General features: G+C 43.3%; 1 protein-coding gene across 1 annotated transcript in view; it reads left to right on the top strand.

Annotated features, from left to right (window-relative positions):
• tenm1 (teneurin transmembrane protein 1) overlaps positions 1 to 25,421 on the top strand; it is a gene marked incomplete at its 5' end in the record, with an annotated part of 195,095 nt that overhangs the window by 85,825 nt on the left and 83,849 nt on the right. The window contains 5 exons of the mRNA XM_080465661.1: positions 8,745 to 8,947; positions 12,138 to 12,345; positions 18,250 to 18,351; positions 21,264 to 21,458; positions 25,000 to 25,200. Of these exons, the coding sequence (XP_080321787.1) occupies positions 8,745 to 8,947; positions 12,138 to 12,345; positions 18,250 to 18,351; positions 21,264 to 21,458; positions 25,000 to 25,200 (909 nt within the window). The remainder of the gene's footprint in view (positions 1 to 8,744; positions 8,948 to 12,137; positions 12,346 to 18,249; positions 18,352 to 21,263; positions 21,459 to 24,999; positions 25,201 to 25,421) is intronic.

Here is a 25,421-nt window from a genome sequence, read left to right as displayed (position 1 = left end):
GGGAGAGTTGGTCCCGAATTGTTTTCGCTCTACCCGATGGTGTGGTTGAAAATGGTGTGTGGATGGATGGAATGTGACACAGACAGAGAGGAGGGCTCTTAAAGAGCACATCAATATTCTAGACTGCGTGCAGAGAGAGTGGAGGAGAGGGAGGCCGAGCTCAGTGTGTGTGTGTGGTGTGTGTGTGTGTGTGTGTGTGTGTGTGTGTGTGTGTGTGTGTGTGTGTGTGTGTGTGTGTGTGTGTGTGTGTGTGTGTGTGTGTGTGTGTGTGTGTGTGTGTGTGTGTGCGAGAGAGAGAGCGAGAGAGAGAGACGGGGGGGGTGGGGGGTGCGTGCCTGTGCATGTGTGCAAATGCTGATGGACTGGTCCCTGTTACACTGGTCTCATTGATTTTCTCACGCTGGGATACAGTCTCAGGATGTAACACATGCACACCCACACTCGCATGCACACAGATACACATGCAGAGCGAGTATAGATCATTTAGTGAGCCCCCCCGCCTGGGTGCTTCAAGATGAGAAAGCCTAACAGTGGCGACATGTCTGTCCGTTACTCTGTCTGGCATTCAAAACATCTCCAAACATAAGTTGAAGGAATTACACTTAATTTGCAGCCGTAGCCGGTCTGCAGAGTTCCGATGACACATTTTAACAAGAGCAGGGAGCTTTGAGTTTACTCCCTCTTGACATTTGAGAGCAGTAGATTGATGTATTGGGCTCTGACATCAAAGGCAACAAATAATAAAAAAAAATAAAAAAAATGAAAGGCAATTTTATCTTCTTGGTAAACAGACTACAGCCTCCGTTTAATGGAAAAATACTCTTTGACCACAGTGTGCCCCAAAGGGGTTAAACAGGATTTTGGTTTCAGTGCTTCGCTCGAGGTTTCCATTTTATGCTCTTCTCCTAATCTAGTGCACATTTTAAAATCTTACACAGACACTGCATTTATTAAGTACCGGTAGTAATTTCTCAGGTTGATACTTTGGAGATCACAATTGTTTTATTTTGATAGATATACAACTGTTTGTAATTGTGATGCTGATAAAAAAAAAAAAAAAAGCTCCACCTCGATCTGATTCAACACTGAAATGGTATTTACACTCCAGTGAATCAGTAATAACACTCTAATAGTCCAATATGTAATTAATTGTCACTTTGCTACAGAGCAAGAACTCCCAAAAGCACACAAGCTTTATAGTTTCATCCGGAGCTGTAAGATATCTCAACATTGCAAGATGTGCAATATCAAGCCAAGCAAATTAGTTCAGCTGCACTCAGTATTTCCAAGGATGTAAATGATTTCATAAAAATGGCTGTGCACGCACACACACATAAACTGGGATGGACGGATGAATGAAAGCAGTGTGTTTGTCACACACACACACGCACGCACACACACACACACACACACACACACACACACACACACACACACACACACACACACACACACACACACACACACACACACACACACACACACACACACACACACACACACACACACACACACACACACACAGAGGGAGAGAAATCAGAAAAGCCTGTCACTTGTTCGACCACCATCACATCCGCGTCACGTCTGTTTCTCACTCATCCTCCACTGACTTTCTAGACATCCAACCAGGAAGTAATTCAGAAAGTATTCAGAAACTGATAAGATCACTACTATGACTGTCACTATTTTTAGAAAAGACTCTTTGTTCACCATGTTTTCTTTTTTCCCGACCTATCATTATTATTATTATTATTATTATTATTATTATTATATATATATATATATATATATATATATATATATATATTTTTTTTTTTTTTTTTTTTTTTACATTTTATTTCTTTAATAACCATTGTGGGGGCCTGAGCATGACACTTGACCCCCTGGGTAGCTCCCTGACGTCTGAGACAATGGCACCACACTGCTCTTTGAAATAGGGTAATCTAAATGTGGAGAAATGATTTCTCCTTGATAATAATAAAAACTCACTACGGTCACTCTTCCATATAGACCCCATGCAACTCGGTCTGACCACTCGTCTAGACTTTCCGCTTTTTCACCTGGTTTGTCACATGACAGACAGTTTGCTCCACTTTGTGACTTTGGCAGAGATCATACAGTCTGAAGGCCGTCTCACTTTCCTCACAGACATGTCATCACGTCCTAACTGAGACAAAGCAGCCGCACACAGTCCCTACACATCCTTATCTAAATTCTGCCTATATTTCGTATGCTTTGGGAGTCTTCATGAATACGCTCTCCAGAGGCTGGCTGCTCAGAATTGGGATAGCAAGTCCTCCGTGTACTGCTGCTCTCTGAATTCTCTAAGATATATATCTTGACTTCATCTGTAAAAGCTCTCGACATCATCCTCGAGTCCAGTGAATTCCGTCGAGCTTCCCTCTTCGACACACGAGGGCTCATACATGCACACAAAAAAACTCCAGTAATCATCTGTGTCGCTGGAATCTTTGTGTGTATGTGTGAAATGTTTGTTTCGCAAGAGGACGTTGATCAAGTAGCCATATTTGAGCCATCATCATAATGCCATTTAATATGGAATGCGTTCTTACATGATTGAAGTGGAATTATTTTGAAATGTAATAGCAGTAGCCATAAATAGGACTGAAGTCATATTCAGTCATTGAAGACCCATATTCTGCAGCACTCTCAATCATGATTGCAAAAGAAAATCTTGACTTTTTCTATTCCAACATTGGCAAGTTATTAGACTGTTGGTTTTATTACATTCAGAATGACGAACATTATGACGTTAGTGGCATTCACACAGTCTTTTTCTTAGAAAAACGGATGATTTTTTCCCCCCAATATATTATTTGACGAAACTTTATAATTTAAATCTACAGTCAATAGTCATGAAAAACTAAAGCGCTTGTGCCAATATTCTACACAAGTTGATGTTTTTGTTAACTGTAAAATTATATGGATCAAACCGTATCAAATCTCTGGCAGCCTTCCTAGACATTTATTGGTGGACCCAAAAAAATAAAAAATTTGTACACATCAATAACTAAACGTGACTGTATCCTATGATAAATTAATTAATGAAATGTGTGCAGCCTTAGTTTTGTTTTCTTTTTCTAATTTCATCTTTATTTTGCCAGTAACCCACATTAAGGTTTGTTTCGCAAGAGAAAGTTGACTGATCATTTTACAATCGCGAGATAAAGTAAAGCCTACCAAATGAAACACCGCGTTAGACTCGTATTGGGGTTTCGACTCCAAGCCTTCCTGTGAAATCTCAGTTATTTCTTTGGCACACTGTTATAGCCGTTCCAAACATTGGTGTGACATTTTCCTGAATAAGTCTATCTTCAAGGTGATATTAAAAGGTATGTTTAAAGGATAATTAGAAAAAAAAATCAATTTTACACATCCGAGCAGACCAAAGATATGTTTGTGACTTTTTCAATAGACTCCAGAATATCACTTTTTGATATTTTTTCTGAAAGTTCTGCGGTTGAAAAATGTTTCTAATGAAACAGTCCAAGAATTTTGATTCCCAATCTGGTGGAAACACATAAATCTACACTCTGGTTCATTCCCTTCTGGACTCACTCAGTTTAAGCTTCAAGTGCTCCACCCACGTCAACTTATACATCTGACATGTGGAACAATGGAAGTGGCATTAATTGAAGAGGTTGTGAACAGGTAGCCGTGTCTGTCGCAGACGTAGCCCGGGGGCCCCGGCGGTGGAGGCTGAAGACGAGAGAGTAATGGAAGGCCCCGAGGCCACGAGCATTATCTTCTTCTGACTCTGACTGACACTCATTAGGCTGCACGGTGGAGAGAGGAGGCTGAAAGCTTATTAAGCTACCTGCTCAAAAGGCCCTTAATTGAATCCAAGTAATTATAGAGACCTTGCCCATTGTGATATTTTTATTCATCCTGCGGCAAAACTCAATCTCTCCCGCATTTGGAACGCTATTAATGTTGTCTGCACCAATATGTGCGAGATTCATGGACAGGCCTGTGCTCGGGTATCGACCCACACACACGCACACACACACACACGCACACACACACACACACACACACACACACACACACACACACACACACACACACACACACACACACACACACACACACACACACACACACACACACACACACACACACACACACGCGCGCAGCTTCGGTCCCTTCAGACATGTCCCATCAGCGAGACCCCGGCTGCTCTCTTACTCTTTTCTCTGCTTCATTAGAATCTGAGGGATAATAACATTAATTGCAAAGACAGTTTAGTTCCTTTGAAAATAGATTACAGGTGTAATTGTTTTACCTGAATAACCCGTAGGCAAGAGAAATTAATTAGACCTTGTGTCCCGAGTCCTAATGTAGTTCCTCTACTTTATTGGCCCGGCACAGTCAATCACACACACACACACACAGACACACACACACACACACACACACACACACACACACACATACACGTTAGACCCACATAAAACAGAGACACACACAAGCGTCAGAGAGACGGGTGGCGGACAAGCGCTCGTTCAGTGAGGCGAATGAAGGCTGACAATATGGAGGTGTTGTCTGGTCATTAGAAGCGGGGGAGGTGAAGAGTTCAAATGTAAAAGCGTCCTCATCCAGATGTCCCGCGGCCCCGGAACCTTTCAAGGGCTAATTTAGCAGAAAATGTTGCAGTGTGTACATGTGTTTTTGCATATTGTGGGTGAACAGTGTCAATGAGGGCATTAGTTACACCATGCCGCACCGCCGCTATAATTGGCTGAGGCGGCATCATTATTACAACGTACAGTATGTTGGTTTTCGCGGACCTGCCCACTAACGATTTATCATTTCCATCAGGGCCACGTTGTGCTTGATGGGAGACATGAAGCGGCTTCTGCAACACTTTCATCACCACTCTTTAAACAAGCTCAACACTTCTGAAATAAACCTGAATACTTTTTTTTTTTTTTTTCCCCTCTCTTTGCCTACAACTTTGCTGCCAACTAATGATGAAAAGCACAAGAGGAGATTTATGTGGTGCCGCTTATTTATTTATTTTTACTTTTTTCTCCCGCGTTACCGATAGCATGTGTGAGTTTAGAGCGACAGTTCCATTTTTACTGCTGCGCGACACCAAGGTGTGAAGGAAATTTACCTTGCCGCTCTCACATTGTCTTGTTTAAGCGTGTGTTGCTTTTGCCAGCCAAGTGGAAGTAAACAGAGACTTGCTCTTTTGAAAGATATTTTCAAAGCGTGGTCTCAGGTTTTTGTGCTGAGGTGCAGGGGTGGAACACATTGATTGACAGCAGTAATCTGAGCAGCTCGGGAGGCCTGGAGGAGCCTCAGTCACCGTGCGAACCGTCTGGTTTCTGCGTGGCTCCCAAAAATGCCTCGATCCCTCCTTCTCTTTACTGGATCCGCAGTGTTATTCCTCACTGCTGAGACAGAAAGAGAGATGCAAGGAGGGTTTGTCTTCTTTCTTGCATCAGCAGCTGTAACTATACACCATCGCCGCCTCCTCTATGAGCATGGTCCTCTCTTCTCCCTTATTCACCCCATCCCCATTTCATCTTTCCACAACCCCCCCATGTCTCCCATCCCACCGCCCATCTCTCCGGCTGACCTGAACGCAGCATTCTGTCCCCTTGTTGCATCAGACCCTGAGAGGCACGATACAGTAATTAGCATCAGAAGGACCTGCCTGCTCATCCGCCCGCCAGCCTGCCAGTCAGCCTGCTCGCTGGCCCGCCCGCTCGCCTGTCTGCCTGCCAGTGTTCTGCCAACTGCCATGCCCTATTCATGTCCTATTCATCTAGTGCTGAATAAAAGACTGCTTTCCTCGGGACATCCATCCCCGTGCTGGCCTTCATATTTCTGTGGCGAGGCAGAGGAGAGAGGATTAGCATTAGAAGGAGTAGACTGCTGAGGTGGACTCAGCAGGAATGCATGAATGCTTACCTTAGTTCTGCCAGGCTGCTTTTTTATTCTGTTTGGTGGGGATTTCAGTACAGGAACAATTTAAGCTTCATACAGGACACCTGTCTGTTTTTCCTCTTTCATTACACACCTTTTTGAACTCACTTTTCACTCTCATCCCAATTCCTTTTTACTTTACCCCCCCCCCCCCCTTTTTGTGTCACAGCTCAATCGACTTCAATCGGTTATCAAATTAATGAGTTTACTTTTTTTTTTTTCCCCAGCCATGTAATCCATAAAGAAGATAAATGAGATTGGAGATAAAAGTAAAATCTAGTCCTTGGGCCTTTATTAGCATTTTATTTGACATTTTTATGAGTTCAGGTCTTAAGAGAGACAATTTTTGTTTGAAGTGTGCAAAGCTTCAGACATGTAAGAAGTTGTAGCACATTAGTGCTCGGAGCCAAATGCTAATAGAGTAAAGCCTGCTCACAATACGAACATGCTGAAGTTGGGCGGGTACATTTGAGTTTAGAAGCGACACAGCAGCTGAACAATAACAGTCTTGTTATACTCAAGCAAGTGACAGCACAACATGTACAACACGGGTTATTGTTGTTGTGATAGTACATTGTCTTTGAATCAGAGTAATCCAATCATGTCCTGTTGGTAAGTGCATGACTGTCACATACCAACTGCAAAAAGCTGCCAATATGTGATTTAATTAAGATACTATTCATCGCTTTAAAGTTTCCATTTTGTTTTGACTTCAAACTGCATGAACAGTTTCACAACTCGAGAACATAGAAATACAGCTTTAGACATTTCAAGTGCATTTTTTGTTTCAGAAAAAGTAGAAAGCAGAAAAGGCAGAACCACTGAAAAACTATGCAGTTAGCATGCCAGGTCACTGTTGCACACACATGCACACAATTCACAATATGCGTTTAATATTATCATGAACGTCAACTATAAAACTACTGAGTCCCAGGAGAATATGGACTGGGAGGCATGTCATTCATCAAACCTTGTTGTTATCTGTCCATCTCTTCGCTCATGTCATTTTCCCTATTTTCATGACGGAGTCGGAGCGCTTTTTTCCGTTTGCCCTTGAAAACATAGTTGTGCAAACAGGGCCTTAGACACCACACAGTTTGCATGTTTATGTCCAGTCGGTGCACCCATAGATGCAGTGAGATTGAAAATAAAAGTCTCACCCTGCTAACTCGATCCTGCAGAGAGAAGCTGGCCTTATTAGTAGCAGTACGCTGGTATTTATAGGTCGCCGGGTGTGACGAAATTGGCAGGTGCTCAGATGCCCACTTTGTTCGTTCCAAAGATGCTCAGTATGCACAAACATGAAATATAGCATAATTACACTGTATAGACAGTGCAATCACAATTTTCTAAGACGTAGCTACGGTTGGGTTTAAAAAGGACTGAGAGATGACAAATAGTTCATTATTTCTCAAAACAAAGCTGATTGATTGAAACACAGCACACATCCACTTTGTAATCAGTTTATCTTTTGTGTTGTACATTGTGCCGGAAAAGCTCCTGCAATAACAGCCCCCCGTGTCCACAGCTGTGGTCACCCTTCTGTTTTGAATATTAGCTTGATTTGAATCTTTTTGTCCGCATTCTCCCAGTCAATGTTTGATCTTAGATGGGCGTATTGCATATTCACGTTTACGAGCAGGCAGAATGTGATTGGAGCTGACGATGGCACTGGAGAAAGGCTTTATGAGACATTTCATTCAAACCCACAAACGTCAGGGAATCAACAAAGCCCGTATAATTTATGACCGGGGGTATTGTGAATGTCCGTGTAAAACTTCACTGCTTTAGCTGTTGAGGGGGTCAGGAACAAAGCGGCGGACCGAACGGCGTACCGACCAGCCCACGCAACAATCCCGGAGACGTTGCTAGCGTGGCTAAAAAGTGCTTAACAATCTCGCACTTTCCACCTCCCTCCCCGCGTGACACCGCACGTGATATATGCTGGGTAGCCCGTGGGTGTGCATGGTGTCGCCATAATGGAGTGGTAAAGCTGCGAGCGTTATGGATTGAGAGCGGACGGCGGCGTCCATGAATCTGCTTCTAACTGTTCTTCAGCCTTTGTGGCCGTAACGATCGGCTGGCTCCCTTCTGTCACCGTATTTCCTCCATCTTAGTTTAGAAGCAGAGATATATCTCTCCATAAAGGCCGACACAAAGAGGGCTGGAGAGCCTCGCCCGCTCCCCCACACAAAAGACTCGGTCCTGGTGGTTGATAAAGGCTTATGGAGAGCAGAGGAGCCGATGGCCAGGGGACTGTTGGAAAGACCTATTCTCTCCACACACAAAGGCGTGCTCTCACTCAAGACGCTATCTGTGCGCTGTGACGCAGTTCGTGAATGCATGTGTGCACGTGTGTGCGCCGCGGCCCTCCTCACTTTCTCTCGCCCGCCGCTCCCTCTCTCTCCTTTCACACACATGCTAACAGATAGTCCTTCTTTCTTGTTAGAAGATGCTAATATAACGCATGACAAAGCCCCGGTAGACAGCGCTCAGACAAAACTCCCCTTTCTAAAGCACTTCATCTTCATACAGAGCCGATCCAAAGGATTGCCAAAGCGTGGCGTCTTGAAAAGCGGGATTTTCACCAGTGCTCAGTCATTCCTGTCGTCTATTCAGTCTCACTTCATTAGTGAAGCTGCTGATCACGCTGATGTTTGAGGACATCGGGTTGGTTATTAATTGCTCCGTCTGATTCTGAATAGGACCCCATGTCCACAGCGATAAATCTGCAGGATGCGACTTAACGGCATGCTTGTCTCCACCTGTGTTTGTCGTACCCGCAGAAAAGTGGGTGAGAGGCCGGGCCATTGACCGCGGCGAGGTCGACATTGGCAGTCAGCAGAGCCAGGCGATCCCGCCGGGACTCTTTTGGAGGTTTCATATGACTGTGCATCATCCAACCTACATCAAGTTCAATCTCTCCCTCTCTCACAACGCGCTGCTGGGGGTCTACGGACGCAGGAACATACCGCCTACACACACTCAGGTAAAGAGCGCTCCTGTTGCAGCATGCTGTTCGCCCAGATGGGCTTGTTTGCCTCAGCGACATCACATCATATCTTCGCTTAAGCATCGAGTTCTCTGTTTTATCTTGTCATTCAGACTGAGGTGTTTTTGGGACTGGCCGCGCATTAGGAGTGTATTCAGAGATGATTACACGGCATTATGTTTGTACCTCAATCCACATCTCATAATGGGATATTTCAATACACAGATAGCACAAAAGGAGTTATTATGTTTTATTTTGAATGGAAATTATTATCATGCAAGAACATTTGTGATACAAAGACTTGAAGCAGCACAGACCCAAATCTCTCCCTCAGAATCTGATGCAGGTAAATGTAGTGACTATGTTCTTTTATTTTAAAGACCCTAAAAAAAATGAGTGCATGCAATGATAGTCTAAATATGATTATTCGTTACTTATTTCTTTTATAATACAGTGTCTAATGCAGGCAGACACAATTTAGTTTGGCCCAATTTCATCTTGAGTGGGTTTGACCGGTAAAATAATGCCATAATAACCTTTGAATTTTAACTTTAAAGTTTTAAAGATTATACGTGATGAAAATGTCTTTATTTTTACAAAACCAAACAACAGTTATGGAAAATCACTACAATTTTAACGTTGAGTAGGCAAAACGTTAACGTTTTTAATACAAAATATAGTGAAATGTTCCTCATTATGTATGTTTTGATCACATGCCTTAGAGGCTAACGCTAGTTTGCCTCTAAGGCAAACCTTGCCTTTACACTTTGCTTGGTGGTTTGGCGGGCCAGAGTAGAACCTGTTGTGTGTCGAACGGGCCTTATGTTTGACATCCCTGGTCTATTGTATGATGGCTTGTCCATTCAACATCCAATAGAAATATTACATTCTTAAGCCCCTCCCCCACTTTTTTGATGCATACAGGTTGTGTCCACTGCATCGAACTGGCGCCGACGTTTAATGCACATTTTGTTGTGATTGGCTCCTGAACATGTTAATAGAAGAAGGAACATGTGCCTCTACTGTAAGATAACATTTTTTCTAACCACAAATGCATAACTACTTGCAGGGACTTTGAAGACTGGTCACAATGTATGCATCGTGATCTGTAAAAATACACATTGGAAAAGGTAAAATCACGTCACACCTGCTTCTGGGGTGAGAAGCATCCAAACGCTGTAGGGGCTGGACTTTAGGCAGTCGTAAAGGCCTGGATGTTAGTGTTGCCTCAGGTCTTCACGGCTTAATGTAAAAATCTATCCCAAAAAATCCATTGTGATATAATGTACAGCTATGTAAATTTGATTTCTTTTGTGTTTTGCTGCTAACCTCATACAGCTCTGGGCGCTCGTATCTTTGTCTGCGTACTCGCTCCACCACACGAAACGTGACTGTACACATAATTGGTTGATTGATTTGAGTTTATTACTTTGTCACGCGCAATGTTCCCAACCCTTACGAGGCAGTGATAAACACAGGAAGAAACCAGAACCAGAGCTGCAACATAAATTACAGGTAATGCTAAACAAATAAACCACCCGGACAATATTTCCAGGCTTTCGAGACAGAAGCAGCTAACTTATTAGCATTAGAATTAAACTGCAAGGCCAATCTGTCATCATCAGGGCAACAAAACATTTTGGGCTTTTCCGTGCAGACAATTCTTTAAAACAGATTATCTTAGTTTATCATAATATGGACAATAAAGAAAGAAATGTGATTCACTGGGAAAGACTTGTTTTCGCAGCATTCTGTTTGATGGGGATAAGAAATATAGCAAAGACAGTAGGGGAGCGTCATGAAGCAAATGATCCAGCTCGCAGGGAATCGCGTCAGGGACTCACAGCGTGGCGTCTGCCATCCCCCCCCCCCCCCCCCCCCCCCCCCCCCCCCCCCCCACACACACACACACACACACACACACACACACACACACAAAGCGGTGTAAGCCACACAACATTTCACTGATTCAAATAATTGTATTTAGTTCAGATCAAATATTGATTTGCAGCCAGACAGGTGTCTATAAACTGTATTTATGCTTGTTTTGTCAAGCAAATTTGTGAGAGCAAAATAACGGTTTGATCGATATCTGATTGCAGTTCTGCATGAATTGCTGTCTGCCTATTTAACAGGTAGTATTTATGAGCCATGAACAAATCACTCCTTTAAACCAGCTCTGACAGCAGAAACAAAAAATGTAAATGAGAACAATTAAATTGTGAATTTTGCTGCGTTAAGTGTAATGGAAAACAGTTTTTTGCTCACTCAAAGCCAGTGGAGTAACCGAACACGGTGTCATACTCCTACTGTATGTAGGCTGAGGCGCTAACTCCAACAAAAAAAAAAATTCATAAAAAATGCACGGGCAGCGATCCTTACCAAACTGACCTAAAAACATTGTGGATGTGCATTGTTTTCTCCAAGGGAGCGACAACTTCTGCATCTCTGGCACAGGCCCAGCTATCTATTCACACACACACACTAATATGCTGTACACAATGTAGAACAGCATTGTGCCATGCAAGAAGCCCGTATAACTGACAAAAATACGACATACACTGAGTCATCTGCTTTTTAACATCAGTGCGCCCCTGCTCTCGCCTGCATGAAGAGGTCTAATTAGCTGTTTTTGACACTAGTGTGACACACAGCCCTCAGGGGGAATAAGACTCAGCGAGTGCCTGCTAGTTCAAGGAGGTTTGAGGATGGATGGGAGGGGGAGATGAGGATGGTGGGGAAAGTTAAAGAGTAGCGAGGGAGTGAGAGAGAGAGAGAGAGAGAGAGAGAGAGAGAGAGAGAGAGAGACATGGAAAGGTTTAGACAAATGAAATAATAGTCTGTTCCATTGAAAGGCAGGGTGGTAAAGTCTGCCCATGCTATTAGCAGCATGTCAAGTTGTTGAGCCAGCCGCTGTAGAACACGATGCCATGAACCACTATTTCTTTTCTTTGGATTCCTGTTTCACATTTGATATGCACATCTAATTCTCTCGCCCGGCTCCTCACATTCACACAGTTTTCTTCTCGCTATCAGTTTGGTTTTATACAACTCAGCCAACAACTGCCGCACAGTTTGGTTTGCAAATTTTGGTCCTGCATTGATGCAGGCTGTGTGAATCCTTGTCTTTCCCTCTTCTCCCTTATGATAATGCCGTGCTCTCATTATGTTGCCACATTGTGTTCAGTTCGACTTTGTGAAGCTGCTGGACGGGAAGGCCCTACCCAGGTCCTTGACTGATCCCGTCCTGACTGCCAAAGCTCCCAAAGGCCTGCTGTTGAGCGGCCTCCAAGAAACAGGCTTCATCGAGTACATGGACCCTGGCACATGGCACCTGGCGCTCTACAATGACGGACGCAACCTGGAGCAAGTGTTGCTCTACAGCACTACTATAGGTAAGGAGGATTACCACTGATCCACTAAAGCTGGAGGATTTTTCTGCCCCCATCTGGCAGCAGCAGAGTTTATCAAACGTTTACTGCTGTCTTAGAAATATGTCGTTGAAATGCCTTCACTCGCACTCACAGATGAACCCGTTAAAGCTCTTTTCAGTATCTCAGGAAGTAGTTGAAGTAGTTTCATCTCGCTGGGCACAAACTCTTATTCTCCCTCAGGAAGTGATGATGAACGAAATCAGATTTTGGCAGCCAAAAGTCAAAGCCACCCTGACCTCACAAATTATTCACAATGGAATGTCCCTTGATGGCATTTCTTCAAGTTTGAAGCAGTCAGACTCAAACATGTACTGAGTGGAGTTGGGCTGAAGGTCAAAGCTCAAACTCACATGATATTTAAGGATTAAGTCTTGACGTTTCTTCAACTTTGGTTCATCGTCACTTGGTGGAGCAGGTTGTCTTCCAAAGCCATGATTGGTGGCTGGATCATTGAGCTCACCTTGTTCAGGTATCAAAGTGTGCTTGGACAATACAATGACTTCCAATTTTTCCCCCATTGTTTGACCACTGGCATGGTATTGAAAAGTGTCAGGTTAGGCCAAAGGTCAAGTTAAAGTCACAGTCACCTCACAGAATCTATTCAACATCAAATCTCAGGATTACATTAATGGAGTTTCTTACATTTTGGCATACAGTTTTTACTGAGATTTAAAGGAGATCTGATTAGAGTTTAGCCTTCAAAGGTAAAACATCAAAATCACATTGACTTCACAAATTGTGGTTAATGCAATGTCTCTGGAAGGCATTGGTGGAGTTTCTTCAAAATCAGCACACACTCTCTCAGGCATGGACAGTCTAATTTCTGCAGCTAAAGGTCGCTGACCTCACAGATGTCCCTGTTTTATGTAAAAAATGTCCAAAGTTCTTCTATATATGAAATGCTTTAACATTAATATTTACTGCAACTTTATTGGTTTTCAGAGGCATACAACCATGAGACCGTAATTCCAGCTATTTCTCTGTTCCGAGTACATATTAAGTGTTGGCGAATATTTGTTTTTCATTTGCTTTTGAAAGAAAATTGCATTACGTCCGCATTCCTCCAAAAGTATCTCAGGGCCATCAGGCTCTCTGTTGTTATTGCTCTCCTCTTTATCTGTTCAAATGCAAAAAACACGAGGATGTGGCAGAGAGTGATTTGAAACTCATTGACATGTGAAGGGAACTTTTCCTATTATAAGAGAGAGTTTGGCATGGCAGGAGACAGCTGTTAGAAAGGGGAGGACAGTTCCTGTAGTAATGACAGGGCTTGCTAACTGCAGCTCATTGCTATGACACACACGGATGGCAGTGTAAATTGAAGGATGTGAATAATGCAAGAGTACGTGGCTGAATATAGACAAGTGGATAATTACCAGGGCAGTTTCTTCACTCCCACTTTGTCCAGTAGTTCTTCAGAGAATATGGTGTTGGAATAACCCCCCACCCAAAAAAATAAAAAAGTGTTGGGAAATGCCGGGGCAAAGTGGCATCATGTGAGAACTCGGTAATTTATATTTAGCAGGCAGGTGTTACAGTCACACACGCATGATGCGATGATCGGACAGTTTCCCATCCTTGCCCGTGTTGCTTGCTTTTTTTTTTTTTTTTTTTTTTTTTTTCTTTTTTTAAATCCCAATCAAGAGCATCACGCTGAGCCGTCTCGACGCTTTCAAGTTAAACGTGTGTATCGACCTCTTAAAAGAACCCAGTTGTAAGCCAATCAGTAAACAGCTCGCCGAGCCAAAACATTGTACTGAAGACATCTTTCCTCGTCATATTGACAGAGTTCCTTTTACAATGAGTGACAGCATGCGACAGCTAAACACAGATTTGATTTCAGAGCTGTCAAACATTTGTTGACACGTGTGCTGTCGGTAAAGTCTGGAGTAGACCAGACCTTTTTTTGACTCACGAAACAGGAAACCTTTTTGTTTTGTTTTTCTGGAGCCAGCACTCTTCAATAATCAAAACAAATATAGACACAACAGATGGCCTCAGAATAGCAGCTTTTAGTCTGCAAAGGTTTTTGCAAAAAAATTAATCAAGTGATTCAGCCTGAGAAGAGGAAAATAATATTAATGGATTGATGTCAGAGTTCATTCCGCTGCCCATTTACACCTCTAACGAGAGTTTCGAACAGACACTGCATTGTTATGGAGACAGAAAATCAAACCCGGTGAGCCGTAGTACAGTAAATTCTAATAGGAGACACAGTATGCTGCAGCCCCAGAGCCGGGCTTTATGGAGAGAGGTGGGGTGGGGGGGGGGTGAGATGGTCTCTGTCGGGAAATTGAGCTTTTCTGCAGCAAATCGTAACTGGATATAACAAAGACGCAGAGTATAAATAAGAGAAAAGCAAAAGACCGTCGTCAAAATAAATCAAATCAAATCAATACAACCAAATGTAAGACAAGAAAGATACTATGAGAATTCAAAAGTAAAACAAAACATGAGCAGAAAAAGAATCTTTTTGCAAAGGATTTGACGTCTAAAAAAAACTCATGGCGTCAATACGCGCCTGTGAAAGTGAGCAGGTAAGTAGTTCTACGTGGCACAAAGCCCCGACCTGGATTATCAAAATGCTCATCTTGATAAAGGTAAAAAATAGAAAAGGATTGAACTGTGGCGGAGCACTTCAAATGTTCAGTCCACCGGTCGACTGACTGACCTTTATCAGTCAAAAGACATCATGTTGTTTAGTTGTTTGTTCACAGACCACCTCACACACAGGGAACTGAGGGACATCTGACCCGAGGCTGCTGCTCAGCTGGAGCATGCACTGTTGATAAAAATGCTATAACATACAATGATGTTGAATTATTTGACATTTATTAGAGAGCTTTATTCATCCTGAATAAGGAAACTTATCTAAAGCCTTTCACACACACACACACACACACACACACACACACACACACACACACACACACACACAAGTAGCTTAAACTGTAGCAGAGAAACCTAATGGGAAAAACAAAACAAAACAAAAAAAAAACACATAGAAATCCATGATCTGAGTGTGTGTTTGTGTTCTCCCTTAGAGGTGGGGGACATTAAATGATTCACAATGACCCTCGGGGAGTACAAACAAAAGCCGAGGTTCTAAATGAGGAAGAATGTTACGTTTTCCAATGAAAACTTGCTTTAAACTCAGAGTAATGTTGAAGGCTTTACAGTGGGTAAGTAGTAGAATAAAGTAAATCTTCAGTAATTTATTGGACATTCATGTGATGTCCTCAGAAGGTGAGAAAACCAACATTCATGTTTAACACATGTTTTGTACTCAGACATGTCTGAGTACAAAAACCACGACACCATCAAAAGCTTATTGACAGTCAGCATGAGGCAAGTAGTGGTTTTGGTTAAAGTTTGAATAAATCTGCAATAAAGTACATTTAAGTCATGATTGTCTCCTTATGTCATGCCTTATGTCATGAAGAAGTGTGCGTGCGTGCGTGCGTTCGTGCGTGCGTGCGTGTGTGTGCTCAAAGCCATTGTTAGTGATTATGACTGTCATTCACTTATAATTCTAAAAATAGTGTTGAAAAGGTGAGAGACTATCTCCTATATTTCTACATTAATGTCATTATATGATTCCAATTGCCTTGTCAAGCATATTTTAGACTTAGAAAATATTGTGGCAGATAAAGATAAAGTCTCTTTTCCCTTCACCACAGCTATTGACAGTTATGCAGTTATACATATATGCAACAATAGCACGGGCTTAATGATTGCTGCCATTTTGCCACCTCTATTCAAAACCATCTTCTTTAACTCTACTCACGCTGAGAGCTGTGTTTCCTGCCTGGCTATTAATTATACATAATTGCTCCGCTTCACTTGCCAGTGCACATCCTCTCCATTATTGTATTTTTCACGCAAAAGCCAACACAGTGAAAGGAGGCGAAAAGAAGATTTCCTGCACTGATACCTTTCAACAACATAGATGATAAACAAAAATGGTGGCTCATTCGCCCCTGGATAATTCTAGTTAGCTGAGCGGTCAGTTCGTTTTTTTTTTTTCTTCTTCTTCATAATTTCATAAAGCCCAAGGGTCATAAAGCATGGCTGAAACCTTACAGGCTCATAAAGTACGATTGGAATGCTTATTTGACCAATCAGATCACTTGGCTGGAAGCACCCATTTTATAACAGCATTTAACTTCAATAACTTATGGCATGAATGACTTCTAACTGGGAAGGGTTTAGTCAGTGGAAAGAACGTGAGTGCGCGTCTCATGAATGCCCACGCACGCGCACGCACACCCACACACACACACAGCACTGTATCAAGTAGAGACATGGCTCTTCATACATTACCTCTTAATTGCCTGGAGATTTTTATGGTGGAGACATTGACCTGAAAGATACAGAGCTTATATCACCGTTATAACCGTGCATCTCACAGCCGCGTGAGCTTTGTGACGGATTGCCCGTCTCCGCTGAATTAAAAGGAACTGGGTGACCTTGTAGATGAGTATTTGTTCATTGCACATGTCAGGAGCCAGATACAATATTGGAATTTGCGCATGTGTTGGGGGGGGGGGGTTCTCTTTTGTATTCAAGTGAGAAAAAGAGGCACATGTGGAGGAAAATTTGTGAGTCCTCCTGACTGTGTGGGAGAAAAGATGATTGCCACTCCTTCTCTCCATCAGCGTGAGGATGACAGGTGATGGAGGTGAAAATGACTTTGGTTTCTGTAGTGATGCGCTGCTGTGGAAGATAACGCCATGCTGCCGGCTACTGGCAGGGCCTGTCTCATTAGCATGTGTCACACGCGCCTCAAGGCGGGTGTCACATAATAACTTTGCGCGCATGTGTTTGTAAATGCGTGTGCGTGTGCTCGCGGCGGTGCCGCTGAAGGATTTGTCATCCATGCTCCCTGAGCAGAGCGAGCCGGGGGACTGCAGTGGTTTGACTCCGGAGTCGATCCCTGTTCAGAGGAGCCGGGCAGGACGGCACGGGGTCAAATAAAGGATGACATCCTCGACACCCATTTTAATTACTCCATCTAGCTCGGGTGGAGCTCACCTGGCACAAGACAACCAGCGGCACAGTTCACATTCCCCCCAACCCCCGCCAGCCTCTGGGTACTCCTCCACCTGAATCTCCCTTCTCCAGCAGAGCTGACAGAGCTCAGCGGGATTATATAATGCTCCAAAGCATAGAAGTACTCTCGCCTTTTAATCTATCTTTGCCATGCTGCCTGTACCTGCAGAAAGAGATCTGACATGATGGACGTATCAATAAGCGAAACGGAGAGCAGCAAAAGGAAGGCGGCTAATTGAAGCCCGATTGAGGGATGTGATGAAACGCATATAGCCTACAGAAGGATATGATGAAACACACACGGCCAGATGAGACAAAGCGCTAGTAGGAACAAGCATCGCATTGATCTCGGCCATGCCCAGAGTGCATCCACTGTGGCGTCGCACTGCTATCCACTCTTCACTTACTTGTGCACTCACAATGTCAGACTTTATGTGGTTCAATCTCGTTCCAAAGTGCGCCCTTGTAAACAGTTTGTTGATTAAGCCTTGATGTTTGTAAATTTGCGTGCAGCGTGTTTCCAACCTGTAATGCAGTATAATGTGCTTAGTGCTACTGAGTGTAAGTGAGTGCTTGGCCGTTCCCCAGAGAGTGATAGCAGCTGGATCAGACTAATCTAATATAGCCCCTGTGTCTGGGGAACCATCCATTGCTTATCAGATCTCTCATTCAATAACAGAAAGCTTTGCCAGCTTATGGAGTTACATGTGGAATAAGTTGGGTTTTTTCTCTCTCTCTCCCTCCCTCAAACTGATTTTGGATGTTTAATTTGTGGATGCCCGAACATGTGTGTGTGTGTGTGTGTGTTCACAGAGTCGATGGATGGCTGTTCCACGGACTGTAATGGAAACGGGGAGTGTGTCGCCGGACACTGCCACTGCTTTGCTGGGTTCTTGGGTCCAGACTGTGCCAAAGGTAAGCAAACAAATTCTATAGAGAATGTACTTGAATCTGTGTCTTTGTCGTTCGCTTGTTGCTGAAAGGTTCAAATTGAATATTTGCCAAATCTTATGCAGGGTGAAGTTGTTTTTTTTGTTTGTTTTTTTTGCTGAAGCTGTGAGCTGACAGTACAACAACCACATATTTGTTACTGGAAACTTCTCTATGAATCACATTTAAGCACTTGGTGCTGGTGGTTTGTACCAATGTTGGAGTTTTTAACATCCAACCAAAAGATGTCCACAACATTTATATTCAGTAACTTAAGCTCCCGTAGTCGTTGCTGTTTGGTCGGCAGAATGCAACACAGTTTACAATGTATGAATGTGAGGAGGTTATAACTCGTCAACAACTTTAAAAATGTGTTAGAGTGTTATCAGTTACAATCTGCAGTTTCATCTTGTAGAGATCTGTGTTCTATAATACAATCAGACTTCACCCAGGTTTTATAGTAGAATAAGGCCTTGTCTACACTATGATATAGCTGCGTTTTAGATGTCCAAATGGTGCTTAGAGCCTCTGAAAACCCAACTTTTTCTGAAACACTGCATGCGCAAAATGGCCATAGTAAATAGTTCTTTATAATATCGTCGTCTTTCGAATTCTTCTTAGTTCTTTATAATTTGCCTGTGGGGCAGTTTTGTCGATAATAATTCTCATGAAAACTTCCCCTACATGTTCAATATGAAATCCTTCTCGCATCAATTCCACCAGTCCAGCGTCCTGCTGCTGTCACTTGGTTTTTCCACATTTCCACTCAACACGTATTCTCAGTCACTTTGATTCTGCTGGTTTTTGGGTGCAGTTAAGCTGCAGTCAATAAAACTCAACTTTTTTTTTTCTGGCAGGGATTAGTTTTTTTCCCCAAGTCGACTGCTTAAGAGGCCAGAATGGGCTGTGAGGAGAATGTGTGAAAAAAAAAACAAAAAAAAAACTTTTCTGACTTTTTTTTTCCCAGTATGATAGGCAGAAGATCTGCTGCTGTGACCAGGATGCCATCTAACAGCAGCGTCCTCACCACTGACTGCCAGAATCTGGCGTGGCGCTGTCAGTTAACACAGATATTTTGGCCTGAATGTTTATGGATCACGTCTCCCCATTTATAATTTAATCTTGCTGGATTTCCACTTCCCTTGTTTTTTGCATTTACACCAGCAGTAACAAGCTGGAGTCAGTTCGTTTAAGACGTTGCGCGGTTCACCTGTCTCTCCCCGGCTCCACTGTGTAGCAGAGGAAAAGAGAGAATCTAGCGCAAACAACCGCTAAAAGCATTGGGAGCTCTCAGTAGCTAGAATGAAATTGGAGCACATAAATTAGGTAAATATCATAAATAAAATATTGAGGTTTTTTTTTTTGGTTTTTTTTTATCAAGAGGGCAGCCTGCACCCTGTAGGCAAAACTCTGAAGAAAGTTTCACATCGAGAGTCATTTGCTATTCAAATGCCACCATTTCTGTGACACTTTCAATGCAAAACGTCTGCAGGAGGGTTGCTAGTGCGTCACAGGGCAAACAGACAGGCGCACACACTCAGGTTCACTCCTGCCGTCAGTTGACCTCAAATGTTGTAGTAATGTGGGAGAAAGCCAATACCTGCACAGAGGGGAACATGCAAACTTGGTGAAAAATAGAGACATTTTCATGATGTATGCTTTGCGCCACAACAAAGAAAGTCTAAATTTAAAGGTTAGTGTGGCACTATTTCACCGGTCCGCCGCCACTCAAGATTAAATTTTGCTGCATATGATATATATCTATGCACATGCACATGATATGTCATTACAATAGTAGTGTACTTATTAGCCTTAGCAGTAACTATGAAATATTTTTATAGCTCCTCAACACATCCCTTCAGTCTCTCCCTCCTCCCTTTATAACTCTTTGACCAGACACTGTTTCCTCTCCCCCGTCCTTTCCCTCCTCCTTCCATTCGGCTGGAGAGGGTGCATATTTGTAAAATTACTGTAGTTGTAGCTGTCTCATTGTGTAGAAACAGGTGATGTGATATCACACCCTATGATTTATTTACGCTCATAATTTATTCATGCGCTCCTCTCATCTCCTCTCATTTGCCTGTGCTATAATATGCCTCCGTTTGAAAAGTTAAGACAGCAAGTTTTGGCAAGAGTTGTAAAAAGTGAAGTGTGAATTTATTACCGTGGGACGCAGGGTTTGTTGGATTTTAACAAAGGATCAAACCGCCATGAGGCGCGGGCCCGCGCGCGGTGGGCGTTCGCCGCGAATGATCCCAGAAGGAAAGGGGCGATGCTTCTGGATCAACGTCCCAATGCGTTTGAAGTTCTGAGCTGCAACTGTCAATGTGTCGTCAGACAGCGGCCGACTTCATTCTACCTGGCTGTCATTACATTAGCCACACCGCTCTCCATCTCTGCATGGAGATAGCTCTGCTTTACACCCTCCTTCTATAAACCCCTAATGCTCTCCTTCCCTAATCTTCCGTTTTCACGATTGTTTTCACGGCCTGTTCAGAACGAGCGGGGTGACGTCGGGAGGATTTTCTACAATTCCTGGGTTGCCGTGGTAGCCAGGCTCAGGTGGTGCTTGAGTAAATTGAAACAGCGTGAGGGATAAGCTGCGGCGCGTGTGCGCGCATGTGTATGCGTTTGCCTGAGGTGTGTGTGTGGCTGTGTGTATGTGTGCGTGAGGGAGAAAGACAGGGAGGCTGCTTGAGGATTTGCTGAATCCGCGCACAGATAAGAGAGCGTAGCCCCACTCACGGTAGGTTACCGCGGTCTTCCAGCTAATATACTGCAGCACTGTGTGCGCGCGCACGAGCGTGTGTGTGTGTGTGTGTGTGTGTGGGTGTGAGTGTGTTTGCATGGGAGTGCTTGGGTGTCTGTGACTGTAATCTGTGTTTGTCCTGTTGCAGATTCGTGCCCAGTGTTGTGCAGCGGTAATGGCGTGTATGAGAAAGGACGGTGTGTGTGCCTGGCGGGCTGGAAGGGGGCAGAGTGTAATGTGGAGGAAGGTCAGTGTATCGATCCCACCTGCTCCAACCACGGCTCCTGCATCCAGGGCATCTGCATCTGCAGTCCGGCCTACAAGGGAGTGAACTGTGAACAAGGTAACTTTCACACACTGCAATGGAAACCATACACATCTTATTACAGTCTGTCATCTGCATATTAACAGTCCCGCTTGTTCTGCATTTTAATGAATGACTTAGTTTGTAGTTTTTTTTGCTGATGGCAAGCTTTTATCAATAATTTTATATCGACAGAGGATCGAGTGGCCGTTTGTAATTTGACAAGAGTCCTTCAACAGAGAAAAACCTGCCGTCACAGAGAGTCATAACAAAGTCAAGACAAATCAGTTTTAATTTATACAATCCAAATCACAAAACTGCCTCTAAGGGCAGCGCAGCATCTGACACCCTTTATCCTTGTTTGAATTGCCCACTTACCAGCTGCAGCAGGCAGCTGTTTTGTACCAAATGGCGGGCAGGCAGGCAAAGGTAGCGACAAGGTGGTGAACAGCGAGAGATTCACAGACGGATATTCCCCTCGAAGCATGACGGAGGCCTTAACAGAGCTGGAAGAAGAGTGATTGTTTGACATGAAGCACAAGGACTCACAATGGAAATATGTGTAATTGACAAAAGGTTCAGTGTAAGAACTGGGGAGGTAATAATGCAGTCTATCATTATGTTTCCAGCTTGTTCTGCTGCCCTGAAGAGAATAATAAATAAATGAATGCTTTTTTATTTTTATTTTGACCCATTATCTATAATTGTAAGTACCTTCCTTCAAGTAATTTAGATTTTTCAGATCAACATCAAACAGAGATTTTCATATTCAGTTAGAATTAGCATAAAAACATACTTGTAAAGTTTTTTGATTGCACATTTTTGTGAATAGAAATAACCAAGAGTTGTTTATCATAAACTAATCTTGGCTGAGAAAACACTGCAAATTAAATTAGATCACAGCAGGATTACACTCAGTCTTCACATCTGTAGACTTACATATGAGTGCAAACAATCCAAACATGGTCCCACATGAACAAGAGTTATACAACGTTTTGTTCATTGGAGTAAACATTAGACCTCCTGAAACAACATTTGGTTGAGTTTTAGTTGTGTTTTCTCTCTTTTGTCCTCCTTTGAATGAAATAATGCATCAGTTGTTTACACTGATGCAACTCTGCTCCGATCCTGCTGTGCAGATGCATCCACATATTCATTTATAGACACTTTAGAGCACATAACCATCTTAAGATAGGACAAAAAGAAAGAATACGCAAGAATAAGTACTGCTGCAACAGGATATTCTCCAGGAAGTTTTAACAAAACTTCAGTCATGCTAGAAACAACGTCACGTGATCCATTTTCTTTATCGTTTTTTTCCAACCTTGAGGCACTGCGAGGCAAATTCGAGAGAAAGTTTCACGATAAAAGTCATCCAGTAGTCACCCGCCACCATTTCTGCGACACTTTTAATGCGAAACATCTGCAGGAAGTTTTGGATTTTATTGACACTGGGTTTAACAGCACTGTTCTGCGTTTAACATTTTACAACTGCCCATTATGATCAACCCGACTTTATTTGTTCTTTCCCACCACACATCCAACTCTCATTTTAGACTTGGCCACTATGTACTCTATCCATCTTCTAACTTAGCGATATTAAACTGCTGGTATATAGCTAGTGTTTCATTTTAAAGTCGTTGAATTTAATCAAAATATTTGTTTGAGTTTTCAAATGTGTTATTTCATTTCATGTTATTCCTGTTATTGTTCATGCACCGAAAATGTGAAGATCTTGTTTCCGACATTACATTTATTCAATTTATTTTCACTTCTCTAATCTTTGTGCTGGTGTCCTGGAAACTGTGTCCTTCAATATGTTTTAAAGTTTTCACTCACCCCACATAGATACAGTAAAAGCTCTGCGATATAAAACATTCTTATGCTACACGATACACGCTACACGGACGTTTTAAGAGCTCCATGTTTTGCTGTTAACGCTAAGTTACGGAGGCAAAGGGGGCCTCGTTAACAGGAAGTGGTTAGGTCAAAGGCGAATGCATGCATTGCACCATTAGCTGAATCAGACCACACTAGTTTTTAGTATAAATAAATACATAAACTATAGATATATATATTTCTTTGGGGGTGCTACTGCTATCCCAGGGGTATTCTATAGCATCACTAAACCCTTCTCTGGTGCCTTATGCGCTGCTTCAGAATTGGGGCAACATGGATGTTCCCTCATCCCAGTTCGTCGTGCTCGGGCCCCCTCTTCCTTATCTCCACTGCCTCCATGATTCAGGCACTTGGCTGATGTTGAGGTTGTTTGGTGTAATTTCCTCTCCGTGGCAGCGAGGTTGATTTAAAGATGGTTTCTTTGGGGTGCGGTTTTTCCCATGAGTCGTTCTTGGTGGCGAAACTTTTACTGCTTTCATATGCATTTAGTTCATTTATAGGTATTTTCTCTTCTTCTAGTCAGGCAAGTAGGCTTTTTTTTTTTTACTTTTAAATGTGTGTTGAAACAAGCCTGAACAGAAGAAAAGAGACTTACAGGTAAACTAACAGTATAATTAATCTAATTAACCGTGGTGAATATTATTTAGAATTAATTATATCAATTTCAGGTGACATCTGATGAAGAGAAACTTGTTTCCATGACGCCAGACAACCCAAACATGAATTCGCTGTCTTTATATAAAATCTATGAGATTAAAAACAGGAGAAGTGATACCAAACTTTCTTTCTCTGTTAAAGTTAACTTTGTATACTGGTGCAGTTTAAACCATTTGGACTAAAACCTACTTTTTGTGTGTAGTGTGCACTACACTTTCTTTATATACTGTTAGCTGAGATGTGAATCTGTCAGTAAAGAGAGGAGACAAAAGCTTTAAGGTTCATATGACAATAGAAATGTTTAAAGTCTCCGGTGGCTGAGGGAACCATACAGGCGTCCTGGAAATCAGCCTTGAGCTCATGTCATATTTCCTTACACCCCATCCGTTGTAAAACCATCCAATAAATTAGCAAAAACAAACAAAGCTCTGATATTTAAAACAATTATGATGTTCCACTTGATCCCGACCTGATGGCACAGCTGTCTGGCATACCTCACCCCGCTGTGGGGAAGGATTCAGGTGGTTTGACCTTGAGCGGCAGAGTCGAGCTGAGCTGAGCCGAGCCGAACTGTGCTGAGCTTTGGCTCGGCGCTCGGGGCTGTAATTACACTTACTAACACAGCGTAGCGCGGACCACACACACACACACACACACACACACACACACACACACACACACACACACACACACACACACACACACACACACACGCACACTAACCCATTTCACCCCTTATCAAAGCCTGAGTTCTAAGTGTCCTATGAAGTGTAATGTTGTGGAACAGATACAGGGATTGTAGCTAGGGTGGTTAACTCCTGGATGGGATGCAAAGAACACTGCTTTCATACCCGGTGAACTGATGATTATAATGAGACAGCACCTCCCCCCTCCTCCTCATCACCGCCAGTGCCACCGCACCACCACCACCACCACCACCCTTCAACCCGCCCACCCTTTCCACTCCCTCGTCTCACCTCTGACTCATCCTCGCTGTCCCTCTCATCATCCCCTCTCTCCGCAGTGGACTGCGTGGACCCCCAGTGCGGCGGGCACGGCGTGTGCGTGCGTGGAGAGTGCGTGTGCTCGGCGGGCTGGGCGGGGGTGAGCTGCGACGACCCACTGCCAGCCTGTCAGGAGCAGTGCTCGGGACATGGCACCTATCTCCCAGAGTCAGACACCTGCGCCTGCCAGCCTAACTGGACGGGACCGGACTGCTACACCGGTAAGACCTGAGGATTATTGTTCAAAACACTGGAAATTTAAAGTGCACGTCACCAGTTTGCCAGTGTTCTTGTTGCACACATGGCCCTGCCAGATACTGTTTTCTGGGGATTTGATTGACATGAGAGAGAAATTTGGATTGGAGCCACCCTGCAGAGCGTGTGTGTGTGTGTGTGTGTGTGTGTGTGTGTGTGTGTGTGTTTTCCCCCCTCGCTCTTCATG

The sequence above is a fragment of the Lipophrys pholis genome (assembly GCF_963383615.2).
Source record: "Lipophrys pholis genome assembly, chromosome: 6".
NCBI lineage: Eukaryota > Metazoa > Chordata > Actinopteri > Blenniiformes > Blenniidae > Lipophrys > Lipophrys pholis.
The sequence above is the reverse complement of the archived record's forward strand: the minus strand, read 5'-3'. Positions and strand labels throughout refer to the sequence as shown.